This window comes from Pollachius pollachius, assembly GCF_949987615.1.
Source record: "Pollachius pollachius genome assembly, chromosome: 16".
Taxonomy (NCBI): domain Eukaryota; kingdom Metazoa; phylum Chordata; class Actinopteri; order Gadiformes; family Gadidae; genus Pollachius; species Pollachius pollachius.
In genome coordinates this window covers 15,234,741-15,260,497 of record NC_136949.1, presented here as the reverse complement: position 1 = coordinate 15,260,497, position 25,757 = coordinate 15,234,741, and the positions used below count along the sequence as shown (strand labels likewise).

At 47.8% G+C, this 25,757-nt stretch overlaps 1 protein-coding gene across 1 annotated transcript in view; it reads right to left on the bottom strand.

Annotated features, from left to right (window-relative positions):
- The window catches only part of map3k5 (mitogen-activated protein kinase kinase kinase 5), a 51,920-nt gene that overhangs the window by 6,630 nt on the left and 19,533 nt on the right, over nucleotides 1-25,757 (bottom strand). The window contains exons 5-23 of the mRNA XM_079753160.1: nucleotides 24,467-24,635; nucleotides 23,483-23,589; nucleotides 20,503-20,673; nucleotides 18,953-19,065; nucleotides 17,235-17,394; nucleotides 16,427-16,580; nucleotides 15,484-15,591; nucleotides 14,657-14,709; nucleotides 13,957-14,052; nucleotides 13,397-13,478; nucleotides 10,468-10,601; nucleotides 8,588-8,715; nucleotides 7,366-7,502; nucleotides 7,152-7,257; nucleotides 5,432-5,589; nucleotides 3,594-3,771; nucleotides 2,911-2,928; nucleotides 2,128-2,305; nucleotides 808-976 (exon numbers count right to left, since the gene is read on the bottom strand). Of these exons, the coding sequence (XP_079609286.1) occupies nucleotides 808-976; nucleotides 2,128-2,305; nucleotides 2,911-2,928; nucleotides 3,594-3,771; nucleotides 5,432-5,589; nucleotides 7,152-7,257; nucleotides 7,366-7,502; nucleotides 8,588-8,715; nucleotides 10,468-10,601; nucleotides 13,397-13,478; nucleotides 13,957-14,052; nucleotides 14,657-14,709; nucleotides 15,484-15,591; nucleotides 16,427-16,580; nucleotides 17,235-17,394; nucleotides 18,953-19,065; nucleotides 20,503-20,673; nucleotides 23,483-23,589; nucleotides 24,467-24,635 (2,419 nt within the window). The remainder of the gene's footprint in view (nucleotides 1-807; nucleotides 977-2,127; nucleotides 2,306-2,910; nucleotides 2,929-3,593; nucleotides 3,772-5,431; nucleotides 5,590-7,151; nucleotides 7,258-7,365; nucleotides 7,503-8,587; nucleotides 8,716-10,467; nucleotides 10,602-13,396; nucleotides 13,479-13,956; nucleotides 14,053-14,656; nucleotides 14,710-15,483; nucleotides 15,592-16,426; nucleotides 16,581-17,234; nucleotides 17,395-18,952; nucleotides 19,066-20,502; nucleotides 20,674-23,482; nucleotides 23,590-24,466; nucleotides 24,636-25,757) is intronic.

The following is a 25,757-nucleotide window of genomic DNA, read 5'->3' as shown; positions in this document are numbered from 1 at the left end:
TGTTACCCTTATCGTGGATCATACTTTATTCATATCAAATTGATTTGTGAGACTAATACTAACCTATAAACGAATTAATTAAATACAATTAATAATAATCTGCTCCCGAAATACAAAATGTCCCTTCGGAGGGATTAAAACCAAGTGTTATCTTATCTCCTGTTATGCTTAAATGGATCTGTTTATCTGCCCCCCGCCACAGCGCACATGCTTGTATGCAGGCGTGCACGTGTGTACAGACCTGGTGCAGGGCCTCCATGATGTTCCCCACCACGTTGTGTGTGTGTGTGTGTGTCTGCGTGTGTGCGTGGTTGCATGCGTGCATGCCTGCCTGTTTGTGTGTGTGTGTGTGTGCGTACGTGCGTGCGTACCTGGTGCAGGGCCTCCATGATGTTCCCCACCACTATGTGTGTGTGTGTGTGTGTGTGTGTGTGTGTGTGTGTGTGTGTGTGTGTGTGTGTGTGTGTGTGTGTGTGTGTGTGTGTGTGTGTGTGTGTGTGTGCGTGCGTGTGTACCTGGTGCAGGGCCTCCATGATCTTCCCCACCACGTTGTGTGTGTGTGTGTGTGTGTGTGTGCGTGCCTGTTTGTGTGTGTGTGTGCGTGCGTGCGTACCTGGTGCAGGGCCTCCATGATGTTCCCCACCACGTTGTGTGTGTGTGTCTGCGTGCCTGTTTGTGTGTGTGTGTGTGTGTGTGTGTGTGTGTGTGTGTGTGTGTGTGTGTGTGTGTGTGTGTGTGTGTGTGTGTGTGTGTGTGTGTGTGTGTGTGTGTGTGTGTGTGTGTGTGCGTGCGTGCGTGCGTGCGTACCTGGTGCAGGGCCTCCATGATGTTCCCCACCACGGTGTCCCGGTCCTCGGTCAGGATGTGGTGCAGCGTGGCCCGCCGCTCGCTGTCCTTCTTCAGCATGAAGAACCCCGAGTCCTTCTCGTCGGGGGAGGGCGGAGCGCTGTGGTCCTCAAAGTTCTCCACGGGGATGCTGCATCAACAGGGGACAGTCAATCAATCATTGATATATTGATCTGATACCAGAGAGATACATGTTCTGATCTTAAATACATTGCACTTACACTTTCTAAAATGCTTTTTTAACTTTGCCTTTATTTTCTATCTATTTTACTCATTTCTTTACTTTGCCTATGTTTTCTTTTACTTATCTATTATTTAATTTTATTGTATGACAATGCTTTTTATGTGACGCACTTAGTCTGCCTTGTGTACCAAAAGTGCTATATAAATAAAGTTGCCTTGCCTTGCTGTATTATTATCCTTGATTCTAGCAGATAGTTGAGGTTGAGTAAGTTCAGGTATTTTGTTTTTTCCACACAGAGAAACATAATGCGTGTTTACTTTCTGTAAATGAATAGAATAAGTGCAAAAAGAAAAATAACAGATTGTAGCTGGGTGATTCTTTTATTTCTTTATATAGCCCTCATGTTCCTGATAATCGTACACTTTGACACATCCATCCCTTTGTTGCAAGGCTGGCAGTATTACCGTAACATTGAGGAAGGAAGCGGAGAAAAACCCTTGAATCACATGCTCGCCTGGTAAAGGCAAATTTCCTCATTTTTTATCAACTATCGTCTTTCTACAGCCTGAATGAAAAATCCTTTTTTTTTTTTGGATCAATCTGATCCACTTCCTTGAAGTTTAATTTCTAGGGATATGGTTCCGGGATTTATCCCTAATTTCCGTAGCCTACTACGCATTCTTGAGCCAGAAGCCTAGCCACTTACCGGCTCGTTAACGGACTGTATCCAAACCCCCTGTAAGGTGCTTTGTATAAGCGTGTAAGCGTCTGCTAAATTTGATGTCATTCTAAATGTAACCTTCTCGGTGCTCGCCGGCTTTAATCAATGCTTCACAGCGGGCCAGTGCTTTAGTGCTCTACTCCAAAACGCTTCATGTGATGGAAGTAAGAGACTCTCTAAATGCCATTTCACATCGCCCACGCAACGGCTTACACGTCTCTCAACAATTCAATTAAGCGACTGCGGTGAATTAAAGCACAAACGCACACATGCCATCGCTGTAATAGAGCCCCCACCCTCCCCTGCGTCATGGCCTGCAATCATAAGCTTGATGCCAAACTTCAAACCCCTCCCCCTCCCCCCCCCATGCCCCTACCTGAGGAAGAGCGAGCGCGGGCCCTTGACGTCCCTCTCGCTGTAGCATTTCACGCTGGGCTTGAAGATGAAGGGGTTGGTGTTGAGGTCGTTGTCGGGGGAGACGGAGCCGTACTCGCTGCTGCTGCTGGTGTCCTCCACCACCACAGGCACCGGCAGGGAGATGCTGCGCAGATACTCTGCGCGGCCACAAGGGGGACACGGGCTGAGCAACGGTTGAACGTACAGCACCCGGGATATTCTTCTCTAAATGTGCTTTAAATGCATTTTTAAAGCTGCACTATGACTATTGTGCAGGTTTAAAAACCCTTTACTAAAGGTGGCAAACGTCATGGGAGAGACAGATCATGACGTCTTCGACCCAGGTGAAAGGTGGATGAGCGTCCTCTAGGCATCTAGGATGCTTCTATGGAAGGTGTTGTCCAGATCTGGACGGGAATAGGGTAGGATGATGAAGCTCCAAAAAACAATGGGCAAGAATAATAGAAAGTTGCAGTCTTTGTCAAAGTAAAACAAGAGAAAGAAAAAGGCCTGAGGAGACACACAATAGGCTGGCTAGACAGCTTTCGGAGGAATTAATGATGAGGCGGGCGGACATAACAAGCCCTGGTTTGAATAAGGCCACACAGACAAGTTCTTTTGGAGGTCTGGGGCCAGGGCAGAGTCGTGCTGACTAAGCAGCCCGCAGCTGACAGGGAGCAGGAACAGAAATAGATGGAGGATGGCTGCTTTAAGCAAAGCAAGGCCGACACAGGGCGTCAAATAAGGCTAGGGGGGACCTCACCTGATCCTGGCATCAGGGCTGGGGAGGGAGAGAGGGAGAGAGGGAGACAAATACAGGTCAGTCACTGTTAGGCATGACATTAAATCAATTACCGAAAAAAACTTGAATTCAACAGGGTTAAGGGGGACAATTTTTCCAAAAAGAATCCACACACAAAAGGCGAGTGTGAGGAAATGTGTGTTACAATGTAGAAAAGGTAATAGAAAAGCTATTCAATGGGAACAAGGAGCAGTGGATTGGACCGTATTTTGGAGGGGTTACATAAACAACTCATTAGTCAGTTTGAATGGGTTTATTTGTCCCCAAACAAAACTAAACAGAAGGGGACTTTGCCAAAGGACGCTGGAGCAATAGCTTCGCAGCAGATGCCCGTTGGTAACACTTCACATACTGATTGATTACACACACAATTAATGATATACTTGGTTTTAGGAAAACACTGACGAGTACAGATTAAATGATATAAACAAGATGTAAACCATGCATAGACACAAAATACACACTGTGCATGGATTTAGGAAAACACTGAATCTCACTAAACAGATTAAGACGAATTTAGTCGCCTAGACTATAGTCGAGCTCGGCGCCCATTTGAGATATTTCGGGATCAATGTACAGACGTGGACGGAGCCGTAGCCGAGCGGAGCGGCAGGGAGGGAGAATGTGGCGAGGCGGTGACCCACCCGTGAAGCTGCTCTTGCCCTTCTTCTTGCGGCTGGTGACGGTGAGGAACTCGTCGGTGAGCAGGTCCAGCGCCGTGGCGCGGCGGTCGGGGTCCGGCTCGAAGCAGCGCAGGATGAAGGCCTTGGCCTCCAGGGACATGGAGGCAGGGATCTCCGGGTGGATCTTGAACATGCCCACCTGAGGAGACCCCCGCCACGGGGAGAGGAGGAGGGGGAGGAGGAGGAGGAGGAGGAGGGGGAAGAGGAGGGGGAGGAGGAGGAGGAGGAGGAGGAGGAGGAGGAGGAGGAGGAGGGGGAGGAGGGGGACAGGGTGGAGGAGGAGGAGGAGGAGGAGGAGGAGGAGGAGGAGGAGGAGGACCAAGGCAGATTGAAAATTTAGTTTTATTGATGTGTTTGACAAATGATTATTGTGGCTATACGGCCTCCATAGAAAAAAGTGTTGATTCCTCTTCTGCTAATTCTACCTTATAAAAATCTATATTATTTACTAATTTGCAGAAGCATTTATCTAAAGCGTATTACAGTGAATGCAGATGAATTTAGGAGCATGTGGCTAGGGCTTCTTGCTTTTTGGGTTTCTAAAGCTAGATTGTGGACACTGGGGGGGGAATCAATCCCAGTAGCTTTAACGCTAGGAGTCCAACACCTCTACTCTCACCAGCATGTGGAAGGGATAGATACTCTAAATTCTGTCCAATTTCTGTCAAAAATTCTAAAGCAGATGAGATGGACAATTCCTGAGAACGGGATCCCAGTGGACCCTATCTTGTCATCAGTGTTGACCGGGAGACTGACCGGGTTGTGTGACCCTCAGCCATGCCACCCGCGGAGCAAAACCTTTCCCCCGTTTCACACTTCTTTGTCAAGAAGTGTGAAACGGGGGAAAGGGGAGAAGCGACTTAGGTGACACACGCATGTGACTCACTTTGAAGGAGACGCTAGTCAAACCGACAGGACGTTCAGTCCTAGTGGCCCGACGGCACAGTGCTCAGAGTCAAACGGTGAGAGCGGAGCCCGAGACAGAGAGAGGGTTGCTAAGGAGCCAGGACATTCCTCCCTGGCTGCTGTTGAGGAATGCAGATGCCAGGAGAGGTACGTGACACTCTCACTTCTCTGTTCCCACGCAGCCTCCGCCAAACCGTCTGTCCGACATGACCCCGGAGACGGTGGGACGGGCATCGGCCCGGGTTCGACCCACACAATCCTTCTCGTGATAAACTCAACCTTTTTTGGCATGACTGTAAAATATCCCAGTTCAAGTCTGTCCTTTTAGTGCAACAGGATAATTTTTTTTTTTTTTACAAATAATTTAACATTTAAAATGTCTAATCATCTACTGTTTTGACTGCTTTGTAATTCCATAGAAGTGTCTGGAATGTTTTGCATAATTGCAGTATTTGTGACTCTCGACATTCCCCTTTTGAAGTCCTTCTTCCCTTAAAGTTACTACATAACGCAAAGAACAATGTTATAACACAGCAGAGTGGATATTGTGGTGCAAAGGGGGGTGGAGAAGCTCATATAGAGGCTGTGGGAGCGTTTTTGTCCTTGTTTGTGTTCAAACATATGCTGGCCCACTGAGTGTTTTGAGGGCAGCGACTAAGCGGGTATTATGTCAATGTTTGGCAGAGGTAAACAACTAGTAGTACAACTGATTGTACCAACGGATAATACAATTTGTGCGCAACACAGGTTTAATTGAATCATCGAATGAACAAATAAATAAATACATTTAACAACTTGGAATTTTCTTCTTTCTGAAACAACAACTCATTCACCTAAATCCGATCAAATAACGAGCAGGTGAGTGGCCTGATGAATGTTCCCATCCCCCTCACCTTAAACATGGCAGCCTGGGGCTCTCCCAGCTCGTAGAAGGGGGGTTTCCCCGTGGCCATCTCTATGATAGTGCAGCCCAGCGACCAGATGTCTGCCGGCTTGCCGTAGCCCCGCGGGCCCTTGTCGATGATCTCAGGGGCCATGTACTGCAGCGTGCCTGGGGAGCACATTGCTACCAATGAGTGATGGAAAAACATGTGTTGGCGAATCGTTCAGCTGACACAATTAATCCATTACATATTGTGATCTTCAACAGAGATTCATTTTTTATGCATGCTGAGATGTTGCAGCGCTCACTGATCTTCTTGGTGTCCCTTCCACTAAACCAGGGCATTAAATACAAAAGCTCTGAATTACTTGCACAACTCAAAACATAGACAAAAACTTTTAAGGTTCATATTGATCTATGATACAATATTTGGAGAAGATTCTTAATGAAATGAATGGGTTGTCTTTTGTCAATCTATGCTTCAGTTCAAATTTTTCACGAAAAAGGCCATTAATATCATTAGTCAAAACCCCAAAGAGAAAAGGTGAGGGGTGCTCAAAATGGCCTAGTCAGATCCAAACCAATCACAGGGCAGTAGGTTAACCAGGGCACAGCATTTAACACAGAGGAGGCGTAACGCTGAGTCACTTGAGTTCAGCCACGCAAAGTATTCCTCAGCAGGGAGCTGTGAAAGGAGTCCTTTGTTCTTATTATAGCGCTGCTGCTGTATGTAGGGCTTCCTGAGTGGGCCGCTTCTGGGCCTTAAACCGTCAGTTGACACATTATAAGCCAGCCATGACTAAAAAAAGACCGTAACCGTGCAGAGAGAGGCTCTGTGAGAAAGAGGGGGCGAGAGAGAGACTGAAATAGAAACAGAATTCAATTGAATTTGAATGTTATTAAAACAATTGTAAGAGAATGAGAGAGAGTAAGAGGGGGCGGGAGAGAGAGAGGGGGGGGGAGAGCAAAGAGAGAGAGAGAGAGAGAGAGAAAGCGAGAACAAGAGCGAGAGAAAAGAGAGAAGGACACAGACCCAGAGACAGAAGTACAAAAGAGAACAGCGATGGCAAACTCATTGCACCGATCAGCTGTCAGATGACTTCATACAAACAAGTCAAAGCTATGCTGCCATTGGCCCGCCGTCGCAAACTGGCACAAGTTTGCCAAGCTCCAGAGGCTTCGCATAGCTAGGGGCTATTCCCAGGAGAGACACGTATTACTGCTCTAATGAACAGGGTCGGCTTGTTCTTTAGCAACAGCAGCGTGACAGCGAGGACAGCGCTCTACAGAGTGAAGGCGTCGGGGGGACGCCTTCACTCTGTAGAGGGGGGTCACAGATACCTGGGTTCTGACATGTTGTGGAGTGAGAGTGTGTGTGTGTGTGTGTGTGTGTGTGTGTCATTTATTCAGGTTGTTCAATGTGTTGGGATGGACTTTTGGTTGTGTAATCTTTTGTATTCATGTGCCCATAAACAATTAAAATGGGTGTGTGTTTGAGTGAGTGGGCATGTGCCGTCCGGGAAAATTAGTCAGCCTGAGAGTCTGAGTTTGTTTGGGTATTTATCTGTGTTTGTGTTTCGGTGGGAGACGCTCCAGGTTCAAACACGTATGGAATATTAACTAACACAAACACATAAAACAAACTGCAGATGGTTAGGTGATATGCTAAAACTAAACTGGTTGAAAGCGGTGGGGAGCAGTGGGAAGTGGTCGAGTGAGGCGGTGCGTACCGGTGAAGGTCTCCGTGCAGGGGTTGATCCCCGCCAGCCTCTTGGACGTCCCGAAGTCGGATATCTTCAGCACGCCGCTGTAGGTGTTGATCAGCACGTTATCCCCCTGTGGACAGAGAGGTCAGGGACCATGGTGAGGGGGGGCTCTCAGAAATCTCTCTCTCTCTCTCTCTCTCTCTCTCTCTCTCTCTCTCTCTCTCTCTCTCTCTCTCACCTTGATGTCCCTGTGTGCTATCTGGTTGTCATGGAGATACTTGAGGCCCTCCAGGATCTGCTTGGTGTAGAATCCGATGGTGGCTTCGTTGGTCTTCAGTGGGCCCCATTTGGAACGCAGCAGAGCAGAGAGACTTCCTGCACACACACAGAAACACCACAATTCAGTTTCAACGATGAGGAACGTAGCCTATAGCACAACCCTCCTCACACCACCACTACCCATATTTCATATAACACTATTAACCTTACTTTAAAGCTTTTCTACTGCAGCGCTTTCTCAAGAATAAAATGCTCATCCACAAGTCAATCCATCAAGGGAAATTTTCTCTCCATCCCCAATTATTCTGTTTCATTTTAGTTTCTCCCCCTTAACCAACGGTGGGAAAATGGCAGACACCAGAACAAACTATCTGTCATTTCGTCCACTTGTCCTGCCAGTCAGACCAGAATATAAATATCCACTCTAGAATTCTTTATTTGGTATGCTGGTGTTTATAATGGTTCCACTGGACAACCCCAATGGAATCCTTGTCTGCAACAAACAAAGAAAATCCTTCCACTGTGTCTTCTTGAGCGCCTTAGCATCCTTTCTTTATATAGAGAGACAAAATGGGTGTTGGTGGTATTACACACACACACACACACACACAGTGATGCATCGGTGCGATGCGCCCCAAACTCAATGCTGATTGGATTTCACACTCTAGCTGCCTCCATTGTTTCTCCACTCACTTCAACCTGAGGCCTTAAGGTATGCCATCAATGCCAGCACAGACATAATGGGTTACCACCCAAGCCTGTTCTTGGTGGTACTGGGCGGTAGTGATGTTAAAGATCTGGGAGGGGCCTGCCTGAGTCCCCTACCATTATGTCCGTGCTAATAAATCATTTGTAGCAAGATAACGCTGCGAAATGGGTTATTCATGTGGGAAAATACTTGACTGAAAACAGCTCTCAAGACAACAGTTCAATATCGTGGGAACATCGAGGAATGTTTGCCTTAGGAGTTACTGAATTGTTATTCCATTGGTAGCACCTTGCATAGAAACCATTCCTTCAAAAAGTGGAGATCAATGTGCTTCGAAAGGAACACACGTTCGATCGCTTTCATGAAGAGTTGCTCCCTCCGTTTGTTTCTCCAGATCGACAACGATAAATACATTTTAAAATTTAAATTTTAAAATAACCACGAAGCGTGGCTGGCAGGTGGTCGGACTTACCCCCGGGCACCTGCTCCATGAAGATCTTGATGAAGCCATTCTCGCTGATGGAGCCCAGGTACTGCACGATGTTCTTGTGCTTCAGGTGCTTGTGCAGGGAGATCTCCTCGTGCAGCGGCTGGGAGTACCTGAGTGGGCAGACACAACGCCACACCGCCAGCCTTTTAGCGCTGCGCAGTGTTCACGGGAAGCCGAGCGCGGCTGGCACCGAGGAGCGGTCACGGATCCACGCATATGGGGTTTCACAGCTGATCACGTGGCTGTGTTTAGGCGAAGGGTGTAACCGTGGTGTGATAAAGAGACACTCGACAAGGTCAGACCGCACAGACCGCACACCTACCCCACCTGACACACTTCCTATGCCAGCACCTTCCCAGAGGGTGCGTCTATCTTTGTCTTTGTGGTTGAACGTGCGTGTCCGTCCGTCGCGTCGGCCTGTCTGTCATGTCGCTCTGCCAAACTGTATGCCTCCCTTTCTGTCTGTCTTCATGTCATGTCCCGGTACCCGCCACCAACCCACCCTGACCCTAGGTGCCATGAGCTCACCGAAACCCAGGAACTGAAACCGTGTGCGTGCGTGTGTGTGTGTGTGTGTGTGTGTGTGTGCCCGTGTGTTTGTGCGTGCAGGAGTGTGTGGAGGAGTGTGTTCAGTGCAGATGAGTAGCTAGGTGCAGTGGTACCAGTACTAGTCACGCTCCCATCTCACAGAGACACAGAGAGAGACACACGACCGGCTCCAGTGTGGCTAGTTGCTAGGCGATGAGGCTTTTATATATTTATTTATTGGATTTCTTTATTTCCTTCTTGTTCATTTCAGCCATGTCCCTGACACCGCCTTCCACCCTCCCTACGGGGCGCTTTCCCCTGGCAGCAGCTGAACCGTGCCCTGCCTCCCTCCCGCTCCACAGCGAGCAGCACCACCTCACTGTGTGGGTTCAAAGACTCTTTCCGGTTATACATTCGTTCCACTTCTGTAGTGGACTTTGCTTTGTGCCATTTAAGGGATTTGAGTATAAACTAATGAACGTGTGCCCGTGTGTCTGGTAGGGGGGTTGAAGGTGTGTGTGTGTGTGTGTGTGTGTGTGTGTGTGTGTGTGTGTGTGTGTGTGTGTGTGTGTGTGTGTGTGTGTGTGCGTGTGTGTGTGTGTGTGTGTGAGAGCTTGTGTCTGATTGTCTGGTAAGGGGTGTGTGTGTGTCTGGTAGGGGTTGTGTGTGTGTGTGTGTGTGTGTGTGTGTGTGTGTGTGTGTGTGTCTGGTAGGGTGTGTGTGTGTGTGTGTGTCTGGTAGGGTGTGTGTGTGTGTGTGTGTCTGGTAGGGGGTGGTATGTGTGTGTGTGAGTCTGGTAGGGTGTGTGTGTGTGTGTCTGGTAGGGTGGTTGTGAGTGTGTGTGTCTGTGAGGGGGTGGTATGTGTGTGTGAGTCTGGTAGGGTGGTTGTGTGTGTGTGTGTGTGTGTGTGTGTGTGTGTGTGTGTGTCTGGTATTGGGTTGTGAGTGTGAGTGTGTGTCTGTTAGGGGGTGGTGTGTGTGTGTGTGGTATTGGGTTGTGGGTGTGAGTGTGTGTCTGTTAGGGGGTGGTATGTGTGTGCGTGAGTCTGGTATTGGGTTGTGAGTGTGAGTGTGTCTGTTAGGGGGTGGTGTGTGTGTGTGTGTGTGTGGTATTGGGTTGTGGGTGTGAGTGTGTGTCTGTTAGGGGTTGGTGTGTGTGTGTGTGTGTGTGTGTGTGGTATTGGGTTGTGGGTGTGAGTGTGTGTCTGTTAGGTGGTGTGTGTGTGTGTGTGTGTGTGTGTGTGTGTGTGTGTGTGTGTGGTATTGGGTTGTGGGTGTGAGTGTGTGTCTGTTAGGTGGTGTGTGTGTGTGTGTGGCGAGGGTCTCCAGCTTACCGACTGTCCCTCTCTGGGATCTCCTTGATGGCCAGGCGTACTTGGTTGCTGAGGTCCCGGCCGGCGTACACCACGCCGAAGGTGCCTCTGCCCAGCACCACGCGGTCCCCGTGCTCGTCGTACTCGTAGTCGTACTGCAGGAGACACAAGCAGGCGCTCAGCAGAGGCTCCGCAGGGGCAGCTCAAGGCCCGCCTGCGGTCCAGGAAACCCATCCGTTCAATTCACATCCCTCCATGCTTTATATAGCAGTGTGTTGCTGACTGTGGTCCCACACAGCCCCGTTTGCACAAATCCGTTTCGCCAACTTCACTGCATCAGACGTGTAACATTACGACCGAATGGGTGAACCATTCAGCAGTCCCTCCAGAAAAATGCGGCGTTTTTTTGGGGATTGTTGCGGCCAAAAATCCTTGATTATGCGGCACGTTTTCTTAAAAAATGCGGTGAAATATTCGGCATATTTATGCAATTGATGAAACTGCGGGAACTTGCGAAAAATGCAGCTTTTCGATGACGTTCGCGGTGCGTAATTACGTCACTTCAATGGGGAAATGGCTGCTCTTGTGTGAAGTAAACGCAACATTTTTCAACTTTCTGCTAAGATATATGTGACTTTTTTGCAACGAAAATGCGGGGATTATGAAATTATGCAAGCCCCCGCATATTTTGCACGGAAATCTGCAATTTTTGCGGTGAAAGTGCAGCATATTGGAAGAAATGCGGCCCCCGCATGAATATGCGGACTTTGGCTGATTATGCGTTGAATTATGCGATCGCATAATCGAATTTTTCTGGGGGGACTGATTCAGTGACTTGAATGGAACATGGTGAGCACAAGGTGGGATGGACTAGCATATGAGGCTCTGTGATTTGAACACAGAATTTGACAACAAAGTGCTAACGAGGTGACAAGTTTCTTCCGCGCTGGATTTGCAGTTTAATCCCCGTTCTAAATCCACGTCCATGTTAAACACATGCAGCAGAAATATAAACCACTGAGCTAAGTAAAGCTTTACTCTCGGCTGACTGGCAGCTCAGTGGACCGGAGAGTTACACAGGTTTAATCGAAGGATTGGCCAAAACACGAATGGATATTGTTATCAAACTGCACTTATGTAAATTAGTTCAATTTAAATACAGATTGTTATCAGCATGAACAATCTTTATTTTAAATCTGCCACTATTACTGCTATTTTAATGTAATAATCAAATAATTCAATTAGATGTGACTCAAGCAATACTCCTTGCCAAAAGCACCAGAAACGCAGTTACCTAAATATAATTGGTTTATTTTAATAGGAATATCTGATTGCCTCTCTGTTTTTGAGGCTTCCTACTGCGCTATCCACTGTTAGGCTGTGTGTGTGTGTGTGTGTGTGTGTGTGTGTGTGTGTGTGTGTGTGTGTGTGTGTTTATAGAAACCAAGGAAATCGCATACTACTGTTTTGGGTGCAGTTTGTAAGGTTTGCAGATTTGCAGGTTTGCAATGTGAGAACTTGGGTTGGTCAAAGAAAGCAATCCAATACCAAAACAATTGGGACTGTGAATGGGGACAATGTGTGCTCCACAGATCAAACACACACACACACCAACTTTTAAAAACAGAGAAGTGGAGAAACCAGTTAAAGTATTTTGATCCTTGGGGTATTGGCAAGTCTCTCTCTCTCTCTCTCTCTCTCTCTCTCTCTCTCTCTCTCTCTCTCTCTCTCTCTCTCTCTCTCTCTCTCTCTCTCTCTCTCTCTCTCTCTCTCTCTCTCTCTCTCTCTCTCTCTCTCTCTAATTATATAGCATTCTAGGGTCAGGGAGTTGGGGAACACTTTGTTAGTATAACAATTATAATAATCAAGCTTTTCTTCTGAACTACTATTGTAAGCATTGATTGGTGATCTGGACCAATGAGTGATGGCGTAACCTCACAAGGCCTCAGACAAAACTCCCCATTGTCGGTGTAGTGAAGGAATGGACATTGATACACAGCAGGCCGGGACACTGCTAGGACTAATGACCCTGAGCCTGACATGGGGGACGTTCCTGGGTCTGACGCTGCAATGCCTCAGACCCAGCTGGGGGGCGCGTGCTAGGGTGTTCCATCAGGGTGGGTGCTGGGTGACAGGTGTTGAGTGGCGGGTGATGAATGGTTAGTTCTGGGTGATCGGTGCCGGGGGATTGGGGCTGGGTGTTTGATGATGGGTGTTGAGTGCTGGGTGATGAGTGGTGAGTTCTTGATGTCAGGTGTTGGGTGCTGGGTGATGAGTGGTGAGTTCTTGATGTTGGGTGTTGGGTAATGGGTGATGAGTGGTGAGTTCTTGATGTCAGGTGTTGGGTGCTGGGTGATGAGTAGTGAGTTCTTGATGTCGGGTGTTGGGTGCTGGGTGATGAGTGGTGAGTTCTTGATGTCGGGTGTTGGGTAATGGGTGATGAGTAGTGAGTTCTTGATGTCGGGTGCTGGGTGATGAGTGGTGAGTTCTTGATGTCAGGTGTTGGGTGCTGGGTGATGAGTGGTGAGTTCTTGATGTCAGGTGTTGGGTAATGGGTGATGAGTGGTGAGTTCTTGATGTCGGGTGTTGGGTGCTGGGTGATGAGTGGTGAGTTCTTGATGTCGGGTGTTGGGTGCTGGGTGATGAGTGGTGAGTTCTTGATGTCGGGTGTTGGGTAATGGGTGATGAGTGGTGAGTTCTTGATGTCAGGTGTTGGGTGCTGGGTGATGAGTGGTGAGTTCTTGATGTCGGGTGTTGGGTGCTGGGTGATGAGTGGTGAGTTCTTGGTTCCTGTTGATGGGTGATGGGTGTTGAGTGATGAGTGGTGAGTTCTGGGTGATCGCTGCTGGGTGTTCGATGATGGATGCTGGGTGATAGGTGTTGAGTGTTGGGTTCTTGTTGTTGGGTTCTGGTCGATGAGTGACTGGTTGTGTGTTCTTCCTCCCCTCACCTCTAAGGCCTCGGCGTCGCAATCCCCCTCCTCGGGCCCCCTCCAGGCCTCCTCGGTGAGGCTGTTGACCAGGTCACAGAACCTGCGGGACACAAGGGCTCAGATCAGGTCTAGCCCTAACCACAACGGCTGGAATGTGTGTGTTGGATGTGAACTATTCTGGTGCAGGCTTACGAGAGAGGCATCTGGACGTCTACATTTCACATAAGGAATCGCATTGAGACGATGCATTTAGTTAAACATAATGATGTTGATTCCATTCAATCTTTTTCATTTACTAATAGCAATTGCGTCCAAGTCAATCAGCCACCATGAGGTTCGTCAGTTTAGGGCTTAAGCTAATGCCCATACCTAGAGAGGGTTGCGGAAATTGTAGCTACACACACACACACACACACCTAAAAAACCCAACCACAGGCAAAGAAGGTAATTCAGTTGATTAATTTGACATCCACTTATCTTTCACTAACGCATTAAAAAAAAACAGATCGACAGCCCTAGAGTGGGGGGAGACACACTAACACACACACACACACACACACACACACACACACACACACCTTTTGCAGTGCATCTCTGTGCAGAAGTAGATCTGGAAGTCCTCTGTGTTGTGGACGACGTATAGGAAGGCGCTGCGCTCGTCAAACTTGGAGATACTGTGGGGGGGGGGGGAGAGAAAGAGGAGTGTGTTCAGCAGTGGACCCAATGAGCCACGTCGACGGCACCCCACTCCTACACGCGGGACAATCACTTTGGCAATATTCAAATGTTCAACTCACTGTGACACAACCCGATGATTATGCGTTGTTATGTGTACTCTACTTCGACTTAAATAATGCATGTTTAATTAGCGTGTCCATTAGGTGTGCGTTGATAAATCAACCACTTTATTTTGGTTTAAAATGTTAAGTGCATTGAGTGTGTAGTGAATAGTGAGTGCTTGTAAGTATGTCTTTATCACGGCGGTCCGATGGGGTGTCAGATCCTGTGTGGGGTGAGCATCGTTTAACTGATGGGATGTTGAGTTCGGAAACTAGATCTGGTTTATATCTCCTCTTATTGATTATCTCTACTGTGACCGTGCTTTAGAGGTTCCTATCATTCCTTCCTATGCCATCTGTACAGAAAACACAATTGAATCAAATTCTGATAGTAGATCCATCGTTTTGGTCATTTATCGAGTACAGAACAATAGTTTGATTATCAACAATGCATATCTGTGCGGGTTGCGGGGGGTTCGGAGGGTTAAAGGTCACTGACCTGACGCCTCGCACGGAGGTGGCCCCAAAGTTCCACTCGTGGAAGCCCTTGTTCTGCCAATCAGAGCGGACCGGCAACCCAGCGGGAGAGACAGACATTGATCAAAGTTAGAGCACACACACCCCGCAATGATGACATTATTATCTACCACGACGGCTCCTTAATAATGCCATCATGTAACGCTTTTTCAAGCTGTCTTTTTGTTGATTTTTTGGAGAGTTTAATAAAAAGGAGGGAAAGTCTTGACAGGATGATGCATTGTGGGAGTGTTCTCTGAACGGCCTGGACGTTGTCCCAGGATGTGAGAGATGGAAGCTTCCTGCGATGCTGCCTCCCTCTCTGTCTGCCTGTCTCCCCCTCTGTCTGTCTCTCTCCACCTCCGTCTTTCTGCCTGTCTCCCCCACTGTCTGTCTGTCTGACCCCCTGACTGTCTCTTGAACCCTGTCTCTGTCTGTCTGTCTCCCCCACTGTCTGTCTATCTGCCAATCTCCCCCACTGTCTGCCCCTCTCTCTGCCTATCTCCCCCATGTCAGTCCGTCTCCCCCTCTCTCTGTCTGTCTCTCTCCCCCTGTCTGTCAGCCTGTCTCCCTCTCTGTCAGTCAGCCTGTCTCCCTCTCTGTCAGTCAGCCTGTCTCCCCCTCTGTCTGTCAGCCTGTCTCCCTCTCTGTCAGTCAGCCTGTCTCCCTCTCTGTCAGTCAGCCTGTCTCCCCCTCTGTCAGTCAGCCTGTCTCCCTCTCTGTCAGTCAGCCTGTCTCCCCCTCTGTCAGTCTGTCCATGTATGCATGTGTGTATGCGTGTGTGTGTGTGTGTCTCCCAGGCGACCCCACCTTGTCCTCGGGGGCGACGTGCCAGATGGACACGGTGTTGTCGTCCACGTCGTTGTTGATGGAGAGGTAGGAGGGCTGGTAGACCTTGGTGGGCTCCAGGATCAACACCTGGAGGTGGGCCGGGGGGAGGGAGGAGATTTAAACTAACAACCAATGAGCTCTGAGCTCTGAGCCGCTGTGACAGCGGTGATCAGCCGACCATTATGGACACTGACTTCACTGGCACTGACGGGTTAGAAGGTACACACAAACACACACTTTAGACCACTTTAAAACAACATTTTGTTGTTCTTGTTTATTGCCATTCAAGAACTGCATTGATCTATTTTATGTAGGGCTGGACGATGAATCGAATTTTGATCGCGATTACGGATTTTGCTTCAAACGATCACAAAATGATTATTATTATTTATTTATTTATTTTTATGTTTTATAGAAAGGGCAGAACAGCTGGATACATATCTGTTTATCATTTTAGATTGGATCACTTTCTCTTTGACCATTTGTGTATTTTTTTAAAGGTGTAATTTCAAAGTTCTCAGTTACAAAATAAATTTCGGAGACATGCTGAATAAATACAACATGCTTTCAAACTCAAAAATTATCGTTTGAATAATTGTGATTTCAATATTGAACAAAATAATCGTGATTATGATTCTTCCCATAACCGAGCAGCCCTAATATTAGGTGCAGCATATACTTTAAATTGGACACACACACACACACACACACACACACACACACACACACACACACACACACAGACAGCTAAAAGGGATCTAATTAAAATAAAAGGAACTGTTTATTTTTGATTGTATACGGGCACACACACACACACACACACCTAACCCATTGCTAAAAGGGATTTAATAAAAATAAAGGGATGCCTGTTTATTTTAGTTAGACACACACTCACACACACAACACTGGTCATATTACTTACCGGAAATCGCACGGAGGAGACTTCCTTATTGGTGGCCTCCACCAGGAAGTCCATCCAGAAGTCCACCAGCTCCTGCTTGGGCGCCGGCTGCTCCACGGTGGGCTTCTTGAAGTGCTGGTAGATAAGGATGGTCTCCACCAGCGACCGCAGGTACCTGGGGGGCCGGGGGGGAGGCGTTCAGCGGGGTCAGGCCGTGGTAGACAGGGGGTCTGTGCTGTGGGCGGGCAGCACACTGGCGGAGGAGTGCTCTGTTTTCCACTGTCTGATGGGGCTCTCAGCGGAGTGACAGAGAGCCGCCCACGGGGCTGACGCTAGCAGCATGAACCCTATCCCCTTACAGCGCCCGCTGGAGTAAAGTGCTGCGTGTTTCAGGGCACAATGACATACTTTGGTTGGTATTGGTATTCTGTTTTTTTTTTTATGTTAAGTGCATTGGGAGTGGATTGAATAGACTACAGTAGTGCATAGTGACTGCTCGCAATTGTGACTTTATCACAGCGGTCCCATGGGGTGTGAGATCCGGCTCTAATTGATATCTCTGCAGATTATCTCTGCTGTAGGCGGGCTGTAGGGTTTCCTTTCCTTTAGCCTTGTTTACTATGACAATCGTGATATGTAGGGTTGTATACAGTATATATATATATATATATATATATATATATATCTAGACAGGCAGACCTATCTATTTATACACACACACACACACACACACACACGCACACACGTGCAGAGCCAATGCACTATCAAAAGGAAAGCTAAAGCCAGAACAACCAACAGAACCCGTCACAACCAACAGAACCCGCCTCACCAGATGGGGGCTTTTAATTTGAAGAGCTTCTCCGAGGCGTGGATCACCCTGGTGTTGTCGGAGGCCAGGACGCTGGCGCCCAGGAAGAAGCCCACGTCCCAGTAGCTCTGGAGCTTGTCCAAGCTGCCCTTCCTCCCCAGCAGGCTGCTCAGCTTCACCCCTGAACACACACACACACACACACACACACACCTGCAGTCAGCACTACTGTGTGTAGCCTGACATGGCTACAGTGGGCTGTTGGTTCTTTCATCACGAGCCCAACCCAGCGGCGCTTGACCATATGGACCAACGCGGGCGATAAATTTGTTTTCCCCACATATCTCGTGAAAACGCATAGCATTTATCTCTCAAAACGATAGAAAGCTGGAAGAAATATGTGTCGACATGCTAGATCAAGGGACATCTCATATTATATGAGACATCTTAAATGACAATATTATATGCACTGCACAGATTGATGCACTGCACAGTACAATAAAGTAGGAAAATATAATATTTGGTTGACGTAATAAAGAATGTCCTAACAACAATATACAAAGCGTTGAAAACATCCACCTGTCTAACACGACATCCTTTCATTTTGTTCCCCTGACAGATGTTGCCTGACACCACATATCCCAGGAGTGATGGTCTCTGGGAATTTTTCTTCCAAGAAACAGGACTGTGGGAAAATGCAGGGTAGCAACATTGGGGAAAGGCGTTTTACACCAGGTGTCCGGGAGCTACGAGCGCAGGCCTGGACGGCGAAAACAAGCAGATTCCTTTGGATTTCCCCCCACTCAGACGGCTGTCTGGCAGACAAGACAGGAGTTATGGGAAGGCCTTGTTTGTCTAAAAACAGACTACATTCCTTCTCCTGTCAGTGTCAGGCGGCATCGATCAGGAGGGAGAGCTGAGGCGCACAGATCTGGAACTGCTGCGTGTTTAACCTTCATAAGATGTAACTGCTGGATGTAACACCTTTACATTCTTTAACAGCAGTTAAACCTTTGCGATATATAACTGCTGTTAACCCTTTACAATTTGTAACTGCTGTTATTCCTTTACAATCTGTAACTGATATTAAACCTTTCCAATCTGTAACTGCTGTTAAACCTTTACAATCTGTAACCGATGAAGGTTACATCTGTTCTATAAACAACTGAAGGGTGGACAGTCATGCACCTGAAAATCAACGTTGGCTGTCTTCTTGGTTTTCCCACGCAAAACTAAAAGCCAGGTAAGGTGTGTGTTTGTATACTGTCCAACGAGGTCAGATCGACAAAGAAACAAAAATGGCAACCTTCAATGGAGCTTGAGTTGATACCGAGAGACAAAGGGAAAGAGAGAGAGAGAGAGAGAGAGAGAGAAAGGGAGAGTGAGAGAGAGAGAGACAGAGAGAGACAGAGACAGAGAGAGAGAGACAAAAAGAGAGAGAGACAAAAAGAGAGAGAGAGAGAGAGAGAGAGAGAGAGAAAGGGAGAGAGAGGGAGAGACAGAGAGAGAGAGAGACAGAGGGAGAGAAAGGGAGAGTGAGAGAGAGAGACAGAGAGAGACAGAGAGAGAGAGAGACAGAGAGAGAGAGAGAGAGAAAGGGAGAGAGAGACAGAGAGACAGATAGAGGTAGACAGAGAGAGGGAGAGAGAGAGGGAGAGAGAGAGAAGGAGGGAGAGTGCTGGTGTGGTCATATCCTCTGGCGTCACCGTGACAAGGGCGCGGACGTTGCGGGCACTCACCCACTTTGCGGAGCTCGAAGGAGGTGTCAAACTGGTGGCCGGCGGCCAGCAGCAGCACGGCGTAGTTGATGCCCGAGTGGAGGGTGGGCTCAGACTCAAAGCCCCTCTTGAACCTGGAGGGAGAGGAGATGACAGCGGTGAACACCAGAGATGGCGTTTGGTCTTACTCCGTAATGTGACGTTTAAGGTCAGAGGGGACAAACTAACGAGATCCCAGGTGGGCAAAATGTCGGGAGGGTGTAGTTGGAACAGCTTGTTCCAATCACAAACAATTGTACATATATACTTCATAAAGTAGCTGGCAAAGATGAGTTTTGTTTTTTGTGCCTTGCAGGCTTTTTGGTCCATTATGAGACGGTGCTTTGGTGAAACAAGCACCGTCTCATAATGGACCAAAAAGCCTACAATTTCCTTGTAGGAGGAGCAAAAAGGCAGAGAGATGTGAATGCCCTGTTATTAAGTGCTCTCTTCTCAACGAGCGAGGCGTTGAACTCCGACCTGCGCCGCATTGATTAGCATTTCCGCCGACACAAGGAGCTTCATGTGTCATTAGTTAAATGGTGAATGGGCAGATAGCCACGTTCTGATATTAGGACTTCATTCAGAAACTTTCAGACTGCACCATGGCGGTGACGTGGACTCGGCTGGACGGGGGAAGAAGCGTGCGTGTTCACAGACGGACAGACATCTTTAGATAGGAGCCGGAAGGCTCTTTGGAGGAGGAAGCAGTGAGGAGGCTTTGGGGCCCTCAACACAAAGTGTGTGTTGTGGCTATGACTCAGCCTCCATCAGCTCCCACAGACCTCCCGCTCTCCCAGAGGACAGCCGTGCTCATCAGCCATGAAGAGGAGGGAATTATCTAATCACCCATCCGTCAAGCCATCCATTCAGCACTCCATTCAGCCATCCATCCAGCCATAATATGTAGGTCATCTCATACACAGATGTGCAAGGCCAAGAACATTCAGTTTCTTTCAAAGAACTTTACAGATATCAATACATCCATGTATCTATCTAGCACCCTACCATTCTATGGATGCATTCAATGAAATGAAATAGATCAACACATTCACATACATGTGTTCTAACTAAAAGATAATGAGAAAAATGGATAAACAAATCCATAAACAAAGCCTGGTGCATGCTGGGTACAGAACGCACGCAACGATGCACCGCCAATGAATCAAGATGTCATGGTCAGAGTAGGGGGGGGGGGGGGGTTGTCCAGGCCAGATTTCCAGCCTGGGTACCCTACATAATCCCCCCGGTCTCTGGCTCCTCACCTCTCCACTGCCATAGCAGTGGTGTGGGGGATGTTAAGCGCTTTGAGTGCCTTGAAAGATAGGCTATATAAATGCAGGTAATAATGAATATTCATGTTTGGCTGTGTTCTTGATTTGATATGGCACTGAATCTGAATCTCTCTCTCTCTCTCTCTCTCTCTCTCTCTCTCTCTCTCTCTCTCTCTCTCTCTCTCTCTCTCTCTCTCTCTCTCTCTCTCTCTCTCTCTCTCTCTCTCTCTCTCTCTCTCTCTCTCTCTCTCTCCTCACCAGCGTATGCCGCAGTCGCGGCTCTCCGTGTCGCTGAAGTGCGACTCCAGGAAGGTGTCCTTGTAGATGCGTCCCACCAGGCAGTAGATGTCCGACGCCACCTGCTCCTCGCCCTCCACCAGGGGCCCCATGATGTCCAGGGCCTTCTGCCGGTCGCCGGGCAGGTTACGGCTGCAGGCGTCGCACATATACACACACACAAACATACACACACACACACACACACACACACACACACACACACACACACACACACACACACACACACACACACACACACACACACACACATTCAAAGACCAGAAACGCACACACACACACACACACACACACACACAGAAATATATAAAACACAAACACAAACATACACACATACATATATTGTGTAAAGAGAGGTATACACAAAACAGAGAAATATACAAACACGCACACACACATTCAAAGACACATATTCAAAGACACACACACAAACACATATATACACACAAATAGGTCAACATGTGGTTCAACACATTGGTCGCCATGAGTCCACAAAGAAAATGAACCACATTTCCCATCAGCCTCCAATGTGTCGGCCAAAAGACAATTAAGGGACATATGGCGGAGACGTCTGCTTCCTGACCTGTGAGTTGTAGTCAGTCTCCCCCAGTGTTGTAATTAAGTGTAAAAAGCAGAGACATTGACTAAGTGTGATAACAGCATCTCAATCCCCCATGTGTGCGTGCATGTGTCAGAACTAGCACGTCGCCGTTTGCCATGAGGGCCTTCGGGACTGGTTATACCAAATGCAGTGATGGAGGAGGAAGGCACATGGTCCTTGACGCATCTCTAAGTGAGCCTTCTGGAAGGATCTTATTGTGGTGCACTTGCTGTACGCCTCTGTGTGGAGGTGGCAACATTTTTTGGTATTTATTTTAATTGTAGCCAGATGGCTCTTTGTGTGGGGGGGATATTTTGACATTTAAAATGCATGAAGACGTCTCATAAAAGCACAGAGAATAAAAAGTAATTGTTTTTGCACCAAAGACACTAGCCAAAGTATTAGGTTGTCTGAACCCATCTCTCCTCCTCCCTGTCTCTCTCTCCGTTTCTCTCTCTGTCTCTCCTCCTCACCGTCTGTCTACGTCTCTCCTCCACCTCTTTCTCTTCTTCTCTCTGTCTCTCTCTCTATCTCTCCCTCTCTCTGTCGCTCCAACTCTCCTCCTCTCTGGGTCTCTCCCGCCTCTCTCTCCATCTCGCCTCCTGTCTCTCCTCCTGTCTCTGTCCTTCCAATCCCTTCTATCCCTCTTGGTTTCTCTCCCTCTCTCCGTCTCCCTCAGTGTCCTTAGGTAGCGTCTACGAGTCTTGCAGCTGGATTACACAGTAAAGCGTGGGATTACACACAGATCAATTTCAAATGGGCTGCATTGGGAGTTGGAGATCTCATTCGGAGTGTAAAAGCAAGGAAAAGACAAATCCGATCAAAAGCTTTGAATCGGATTGATCTGGTGAATTTAGTATGTGGGATGTAATCATCTTGTTCAATTAATCACAGAAAACGGACGGCTTAGCTCCTATTAACGTCCACCTCAAAGGCAACAGGGCAGCAACTTTAAGAGTGTGCAGGAAATCATCAATTAAACCAACTAATAAGGTAAGTAGTGTTCAGAGGCCAACAACAGTCTTATCCCTTTGCATAGAACACAAATATATGCAGATGATTTTCTGTCTCCCCAGATCTTAAGGGCAAGATTGAGACATATGAGAGGCGTCAACAATCACCAAGGCAATGGCCCAGATGGTGTGTGTTTGTGTGTGTGGGGGGGTGCAGGGGAAAAGACACAGTGTTCTGTACAACAGTGACACACACCGTCCCTCTTGTAAAGAGTATCTGCAAGCCTAGTTGCATCTCTCTCTCTCTCTCTCTCTCTCTCTCTCTCTCTCTCTCTCTCTCTCTCTCTCTCTCTCTCTCTCTCTCTCTCTCTCTCTCTCTCTCTCTCTCTCTCTCTCTCTCTCTCTCTCTCTCTCTCCTCAGATGCTCCCTCTCTCTCTCTCTCTCTCTCATCTCTCCCTCGATTCGCACCACCATTTCAATTGCTACTTTTCTCTAAAAGCACACTAGCAGGGGGCTGTGTGTGTGTGTGTGTGTGTGTGTGTGTGTGTGTGTGTGTGTGTGTGTGTGTGTGTGTGTTTTATTCAGCTATGACTCAGTGCACTTTACTTGGGCTTGAAGAACAGCACACAACAAACCTACTGTGTGTGTGTGTGTGTGTGTGTGTGTGTGTGTGTGTGTGTGTGTGAGACTTTAAAATTATTCCCCCGTCATTAAAAACCATCCGATTTAAAAGAGAATAAATATGATCAGATATGAAAACATGTCAATAAAGATATGTCGGCAAATAAATCAACACACAACCGCTGGTTGTGTGTTGAACCCTAACAACTGAAACTCAAATTAGATGTCGTGTGGCTCACAAAAATACCCTGCAGTGAGAAATTATTGCAATAATAACGACAACTCATTAAGCCTTTATGAAATAATGTGCAGGGGCGCACAAGCACAGTGTATTGTGATGGGAGCTCACGGCGGTGTTAGAGGCACAGGAAACTGAGACGGGTGGCCCGCTATCTCCTCCATCGGCCTGCTTGTGGCTGGCTACACATGACTGCTTGTGCATGATTTAGTCAGAGGAAATGTCTCCTCTGTTAGGGAATCCACATGTAAGGATGTGGTCATCCACGTAAACACAAAATCCTCTCCTTTCTCTCTCTCCCTCCCTCTCTCTCGTTTTTGCATTTGACGCTATTGATTTTTCTGGTTATTTGCTGCTCAGGGTTAACAGAAAGCTGTTGAAATATGTGTTTGATATGTAATCAAACTCTGGCCATAGGATTGAAAAACTGTCGAGGACATTTTTCTTCAACACGCACACATGCAGTCAGATACAGTACAGTCGGCGTCTGTACCCTTGACCCCTGCCTCTCGGGCTTCACAACTCACCGGTTCAGTGCAAAAGCGTAGTGGAACTTGACGTGGGGATGGGCCACGGGGTCAAATGTCGGCAGCTTCTCCAGCGTCTCCACCAGCTTCACGATCGACTCGTAATCCTGGGGGAGGAGAGGGTGTGATCAAAGGGGAACACCTCCCTCTGGTCAGGACAATGAGTGTGTGCAGTGAGTGTGCATGTGTGTTTGTGTACTATGTGTGTGCGTGACGTGTGGGTGTGTGTGTGACGTGTGGGTGTGTGCATGACATGTCGGTGTGTCAATCACGGACAATGTCCAAAGCTCAAACCGACTCCAAGTTGTCATGCTTCTGTGGAAATCTGCACTGTGAACGTCTGAATAAAATGTCCATAATGTCCATAATATCCATAATGGGTTTCTCTTTTTCACATTAGGTGCCAATGTTTGACTAGCGCCCGACCAGAGCTGAATTGAATAATTCAGTGTCGCCCCCATGCTTGTTGTTCTCATCAATAATTCAAATGGGCCGGGGCGCCGCCGACGGTGAGAGAGCCAGCGCCACGCAAAGAGGAATCCCCCACTTCACTAAAGAGGAGACACACACACACACACACACACACACAGTGGACAAACACACACTCCGCATGCATCGGGGAACTTAAAGCAATGTGAGGACAAAAAATGTAGGCCTCTGTTCTCTGCCACAGAGAATAACGGGAACAGCAGGAAATAGCAGGACAAATAACGAGATATAGGAGCTCTGGTGGAGGTATACAGCCAGGGGGGCACAGCCCCATGCCCTGTTTACACATTCAACAGAGGGCGCTATGTAGGCTGAATATCAAGGCTGTTGGAAATGCACGTGTAACAACATCATGAGCTTTCTTGCTCCCTCATTTTGTTTTCAAATCGAGGCTGTTTTGGATGGGATGGGACACACACAATTAATCAATTGACCATACCATTTACCATTGGGGGGTAAAGAAGAACACTAGGGCCCCCCCGGCAGACGCAGTACCTGGATGTCCCGGTAGGACAGCAGCAGGTTGATCACGATGTCCGAGGAGAGGCACTCCACGTTGTCCAGCCGCTGCTGGATGCGCTCCAGCTCGGCCGCCAGCTCCATGCCCGTGTACAGCTCCCGCGCCTTGCGGATCTCGTTCAGGATGGTCTCCCGGAAGTACTGGCTGTAAGGGGGGGGGGGACAACAGACGTGAACCTATTAGGAGGACACCACAACGATTGGCAGATCGTGAGGGGCTGAGAGGGTATGAACTAAACAGGATGTGGTTCAAAGCTGGCGCTTGTTATCGGAGATGGTTTAGAGGTTGCCCGATAGTCTACCACTGCAGGCCTGAATGCGCTTGCTAAAGGACAGGGAGGAAACACTGGAAGTGGACGAGGTGTGTGGGATGTCCTTCCTGAAGCTTGCTATTTTAAGTGCATTGAAAAAGCGGCTATATCAATACAGTGAAAAATTAATATTCATATTTGGATGTGTTCTTGGAAAAATAAAGAGACTTGATTTGATACAGCCATGGCACTGGATGTATCTCTGTATCTGTGTGTATGTCTTTGTGTGTCTCTCTGTGTGTCACTCATGTGCATTATTCCAAGTTTTACAGCTTGACACAGTGTGTAAGTGTACCAAGTCTCAACACAACAACACAGCAAATCAGGCCCCAGTTCAGTTTGTCAAAAGGCACCCTGTTGCACATAGACTGGGTTGATCAGATGTTTCCCCTTTCCTCACACCCACTGTGACGGCTGGGTGTAAATCCGGTGACAATGATAGCCTGGTTATTTCGGGCTGAGAAATGAAGAAGCCTCAGATAGCTCTAAAAGAGACAGACACTGAGAGGTGACGGCATCGTTCTTTATTGCGGTCATCTGAACCGAACCGAAAAACGAATCAATGGCAGGACTCAGGCGCTGAGATGGCGGTTGGAGGAAGTTGCATTCAGGGGATCTGGACTGAATAAGGCAACATATTTCAAAGTAAAGGCGTATCAAAGTCAGTGCTTTGATCATGCGGTGGGGTAGGATAGGGGTTAGTGGGTATATATATATATATATATATATATATATATATATATATATATATATATATATATAGCGTGTAAAGCCTCAGCAGGCGACACCAATGGTTAAGGTGATGCCCACCTGCTTCGACTTGGTGGTGACGCAATAGCCGACTGGGTTCTGAAACCCGTTCCCTACTGTGTGTCAGTCTGTCTGACACACGGTATTGGGTGAAATTATGTTGTTTTTTTCATTATGTGCACCGTTATGTCACTTGAACACACATT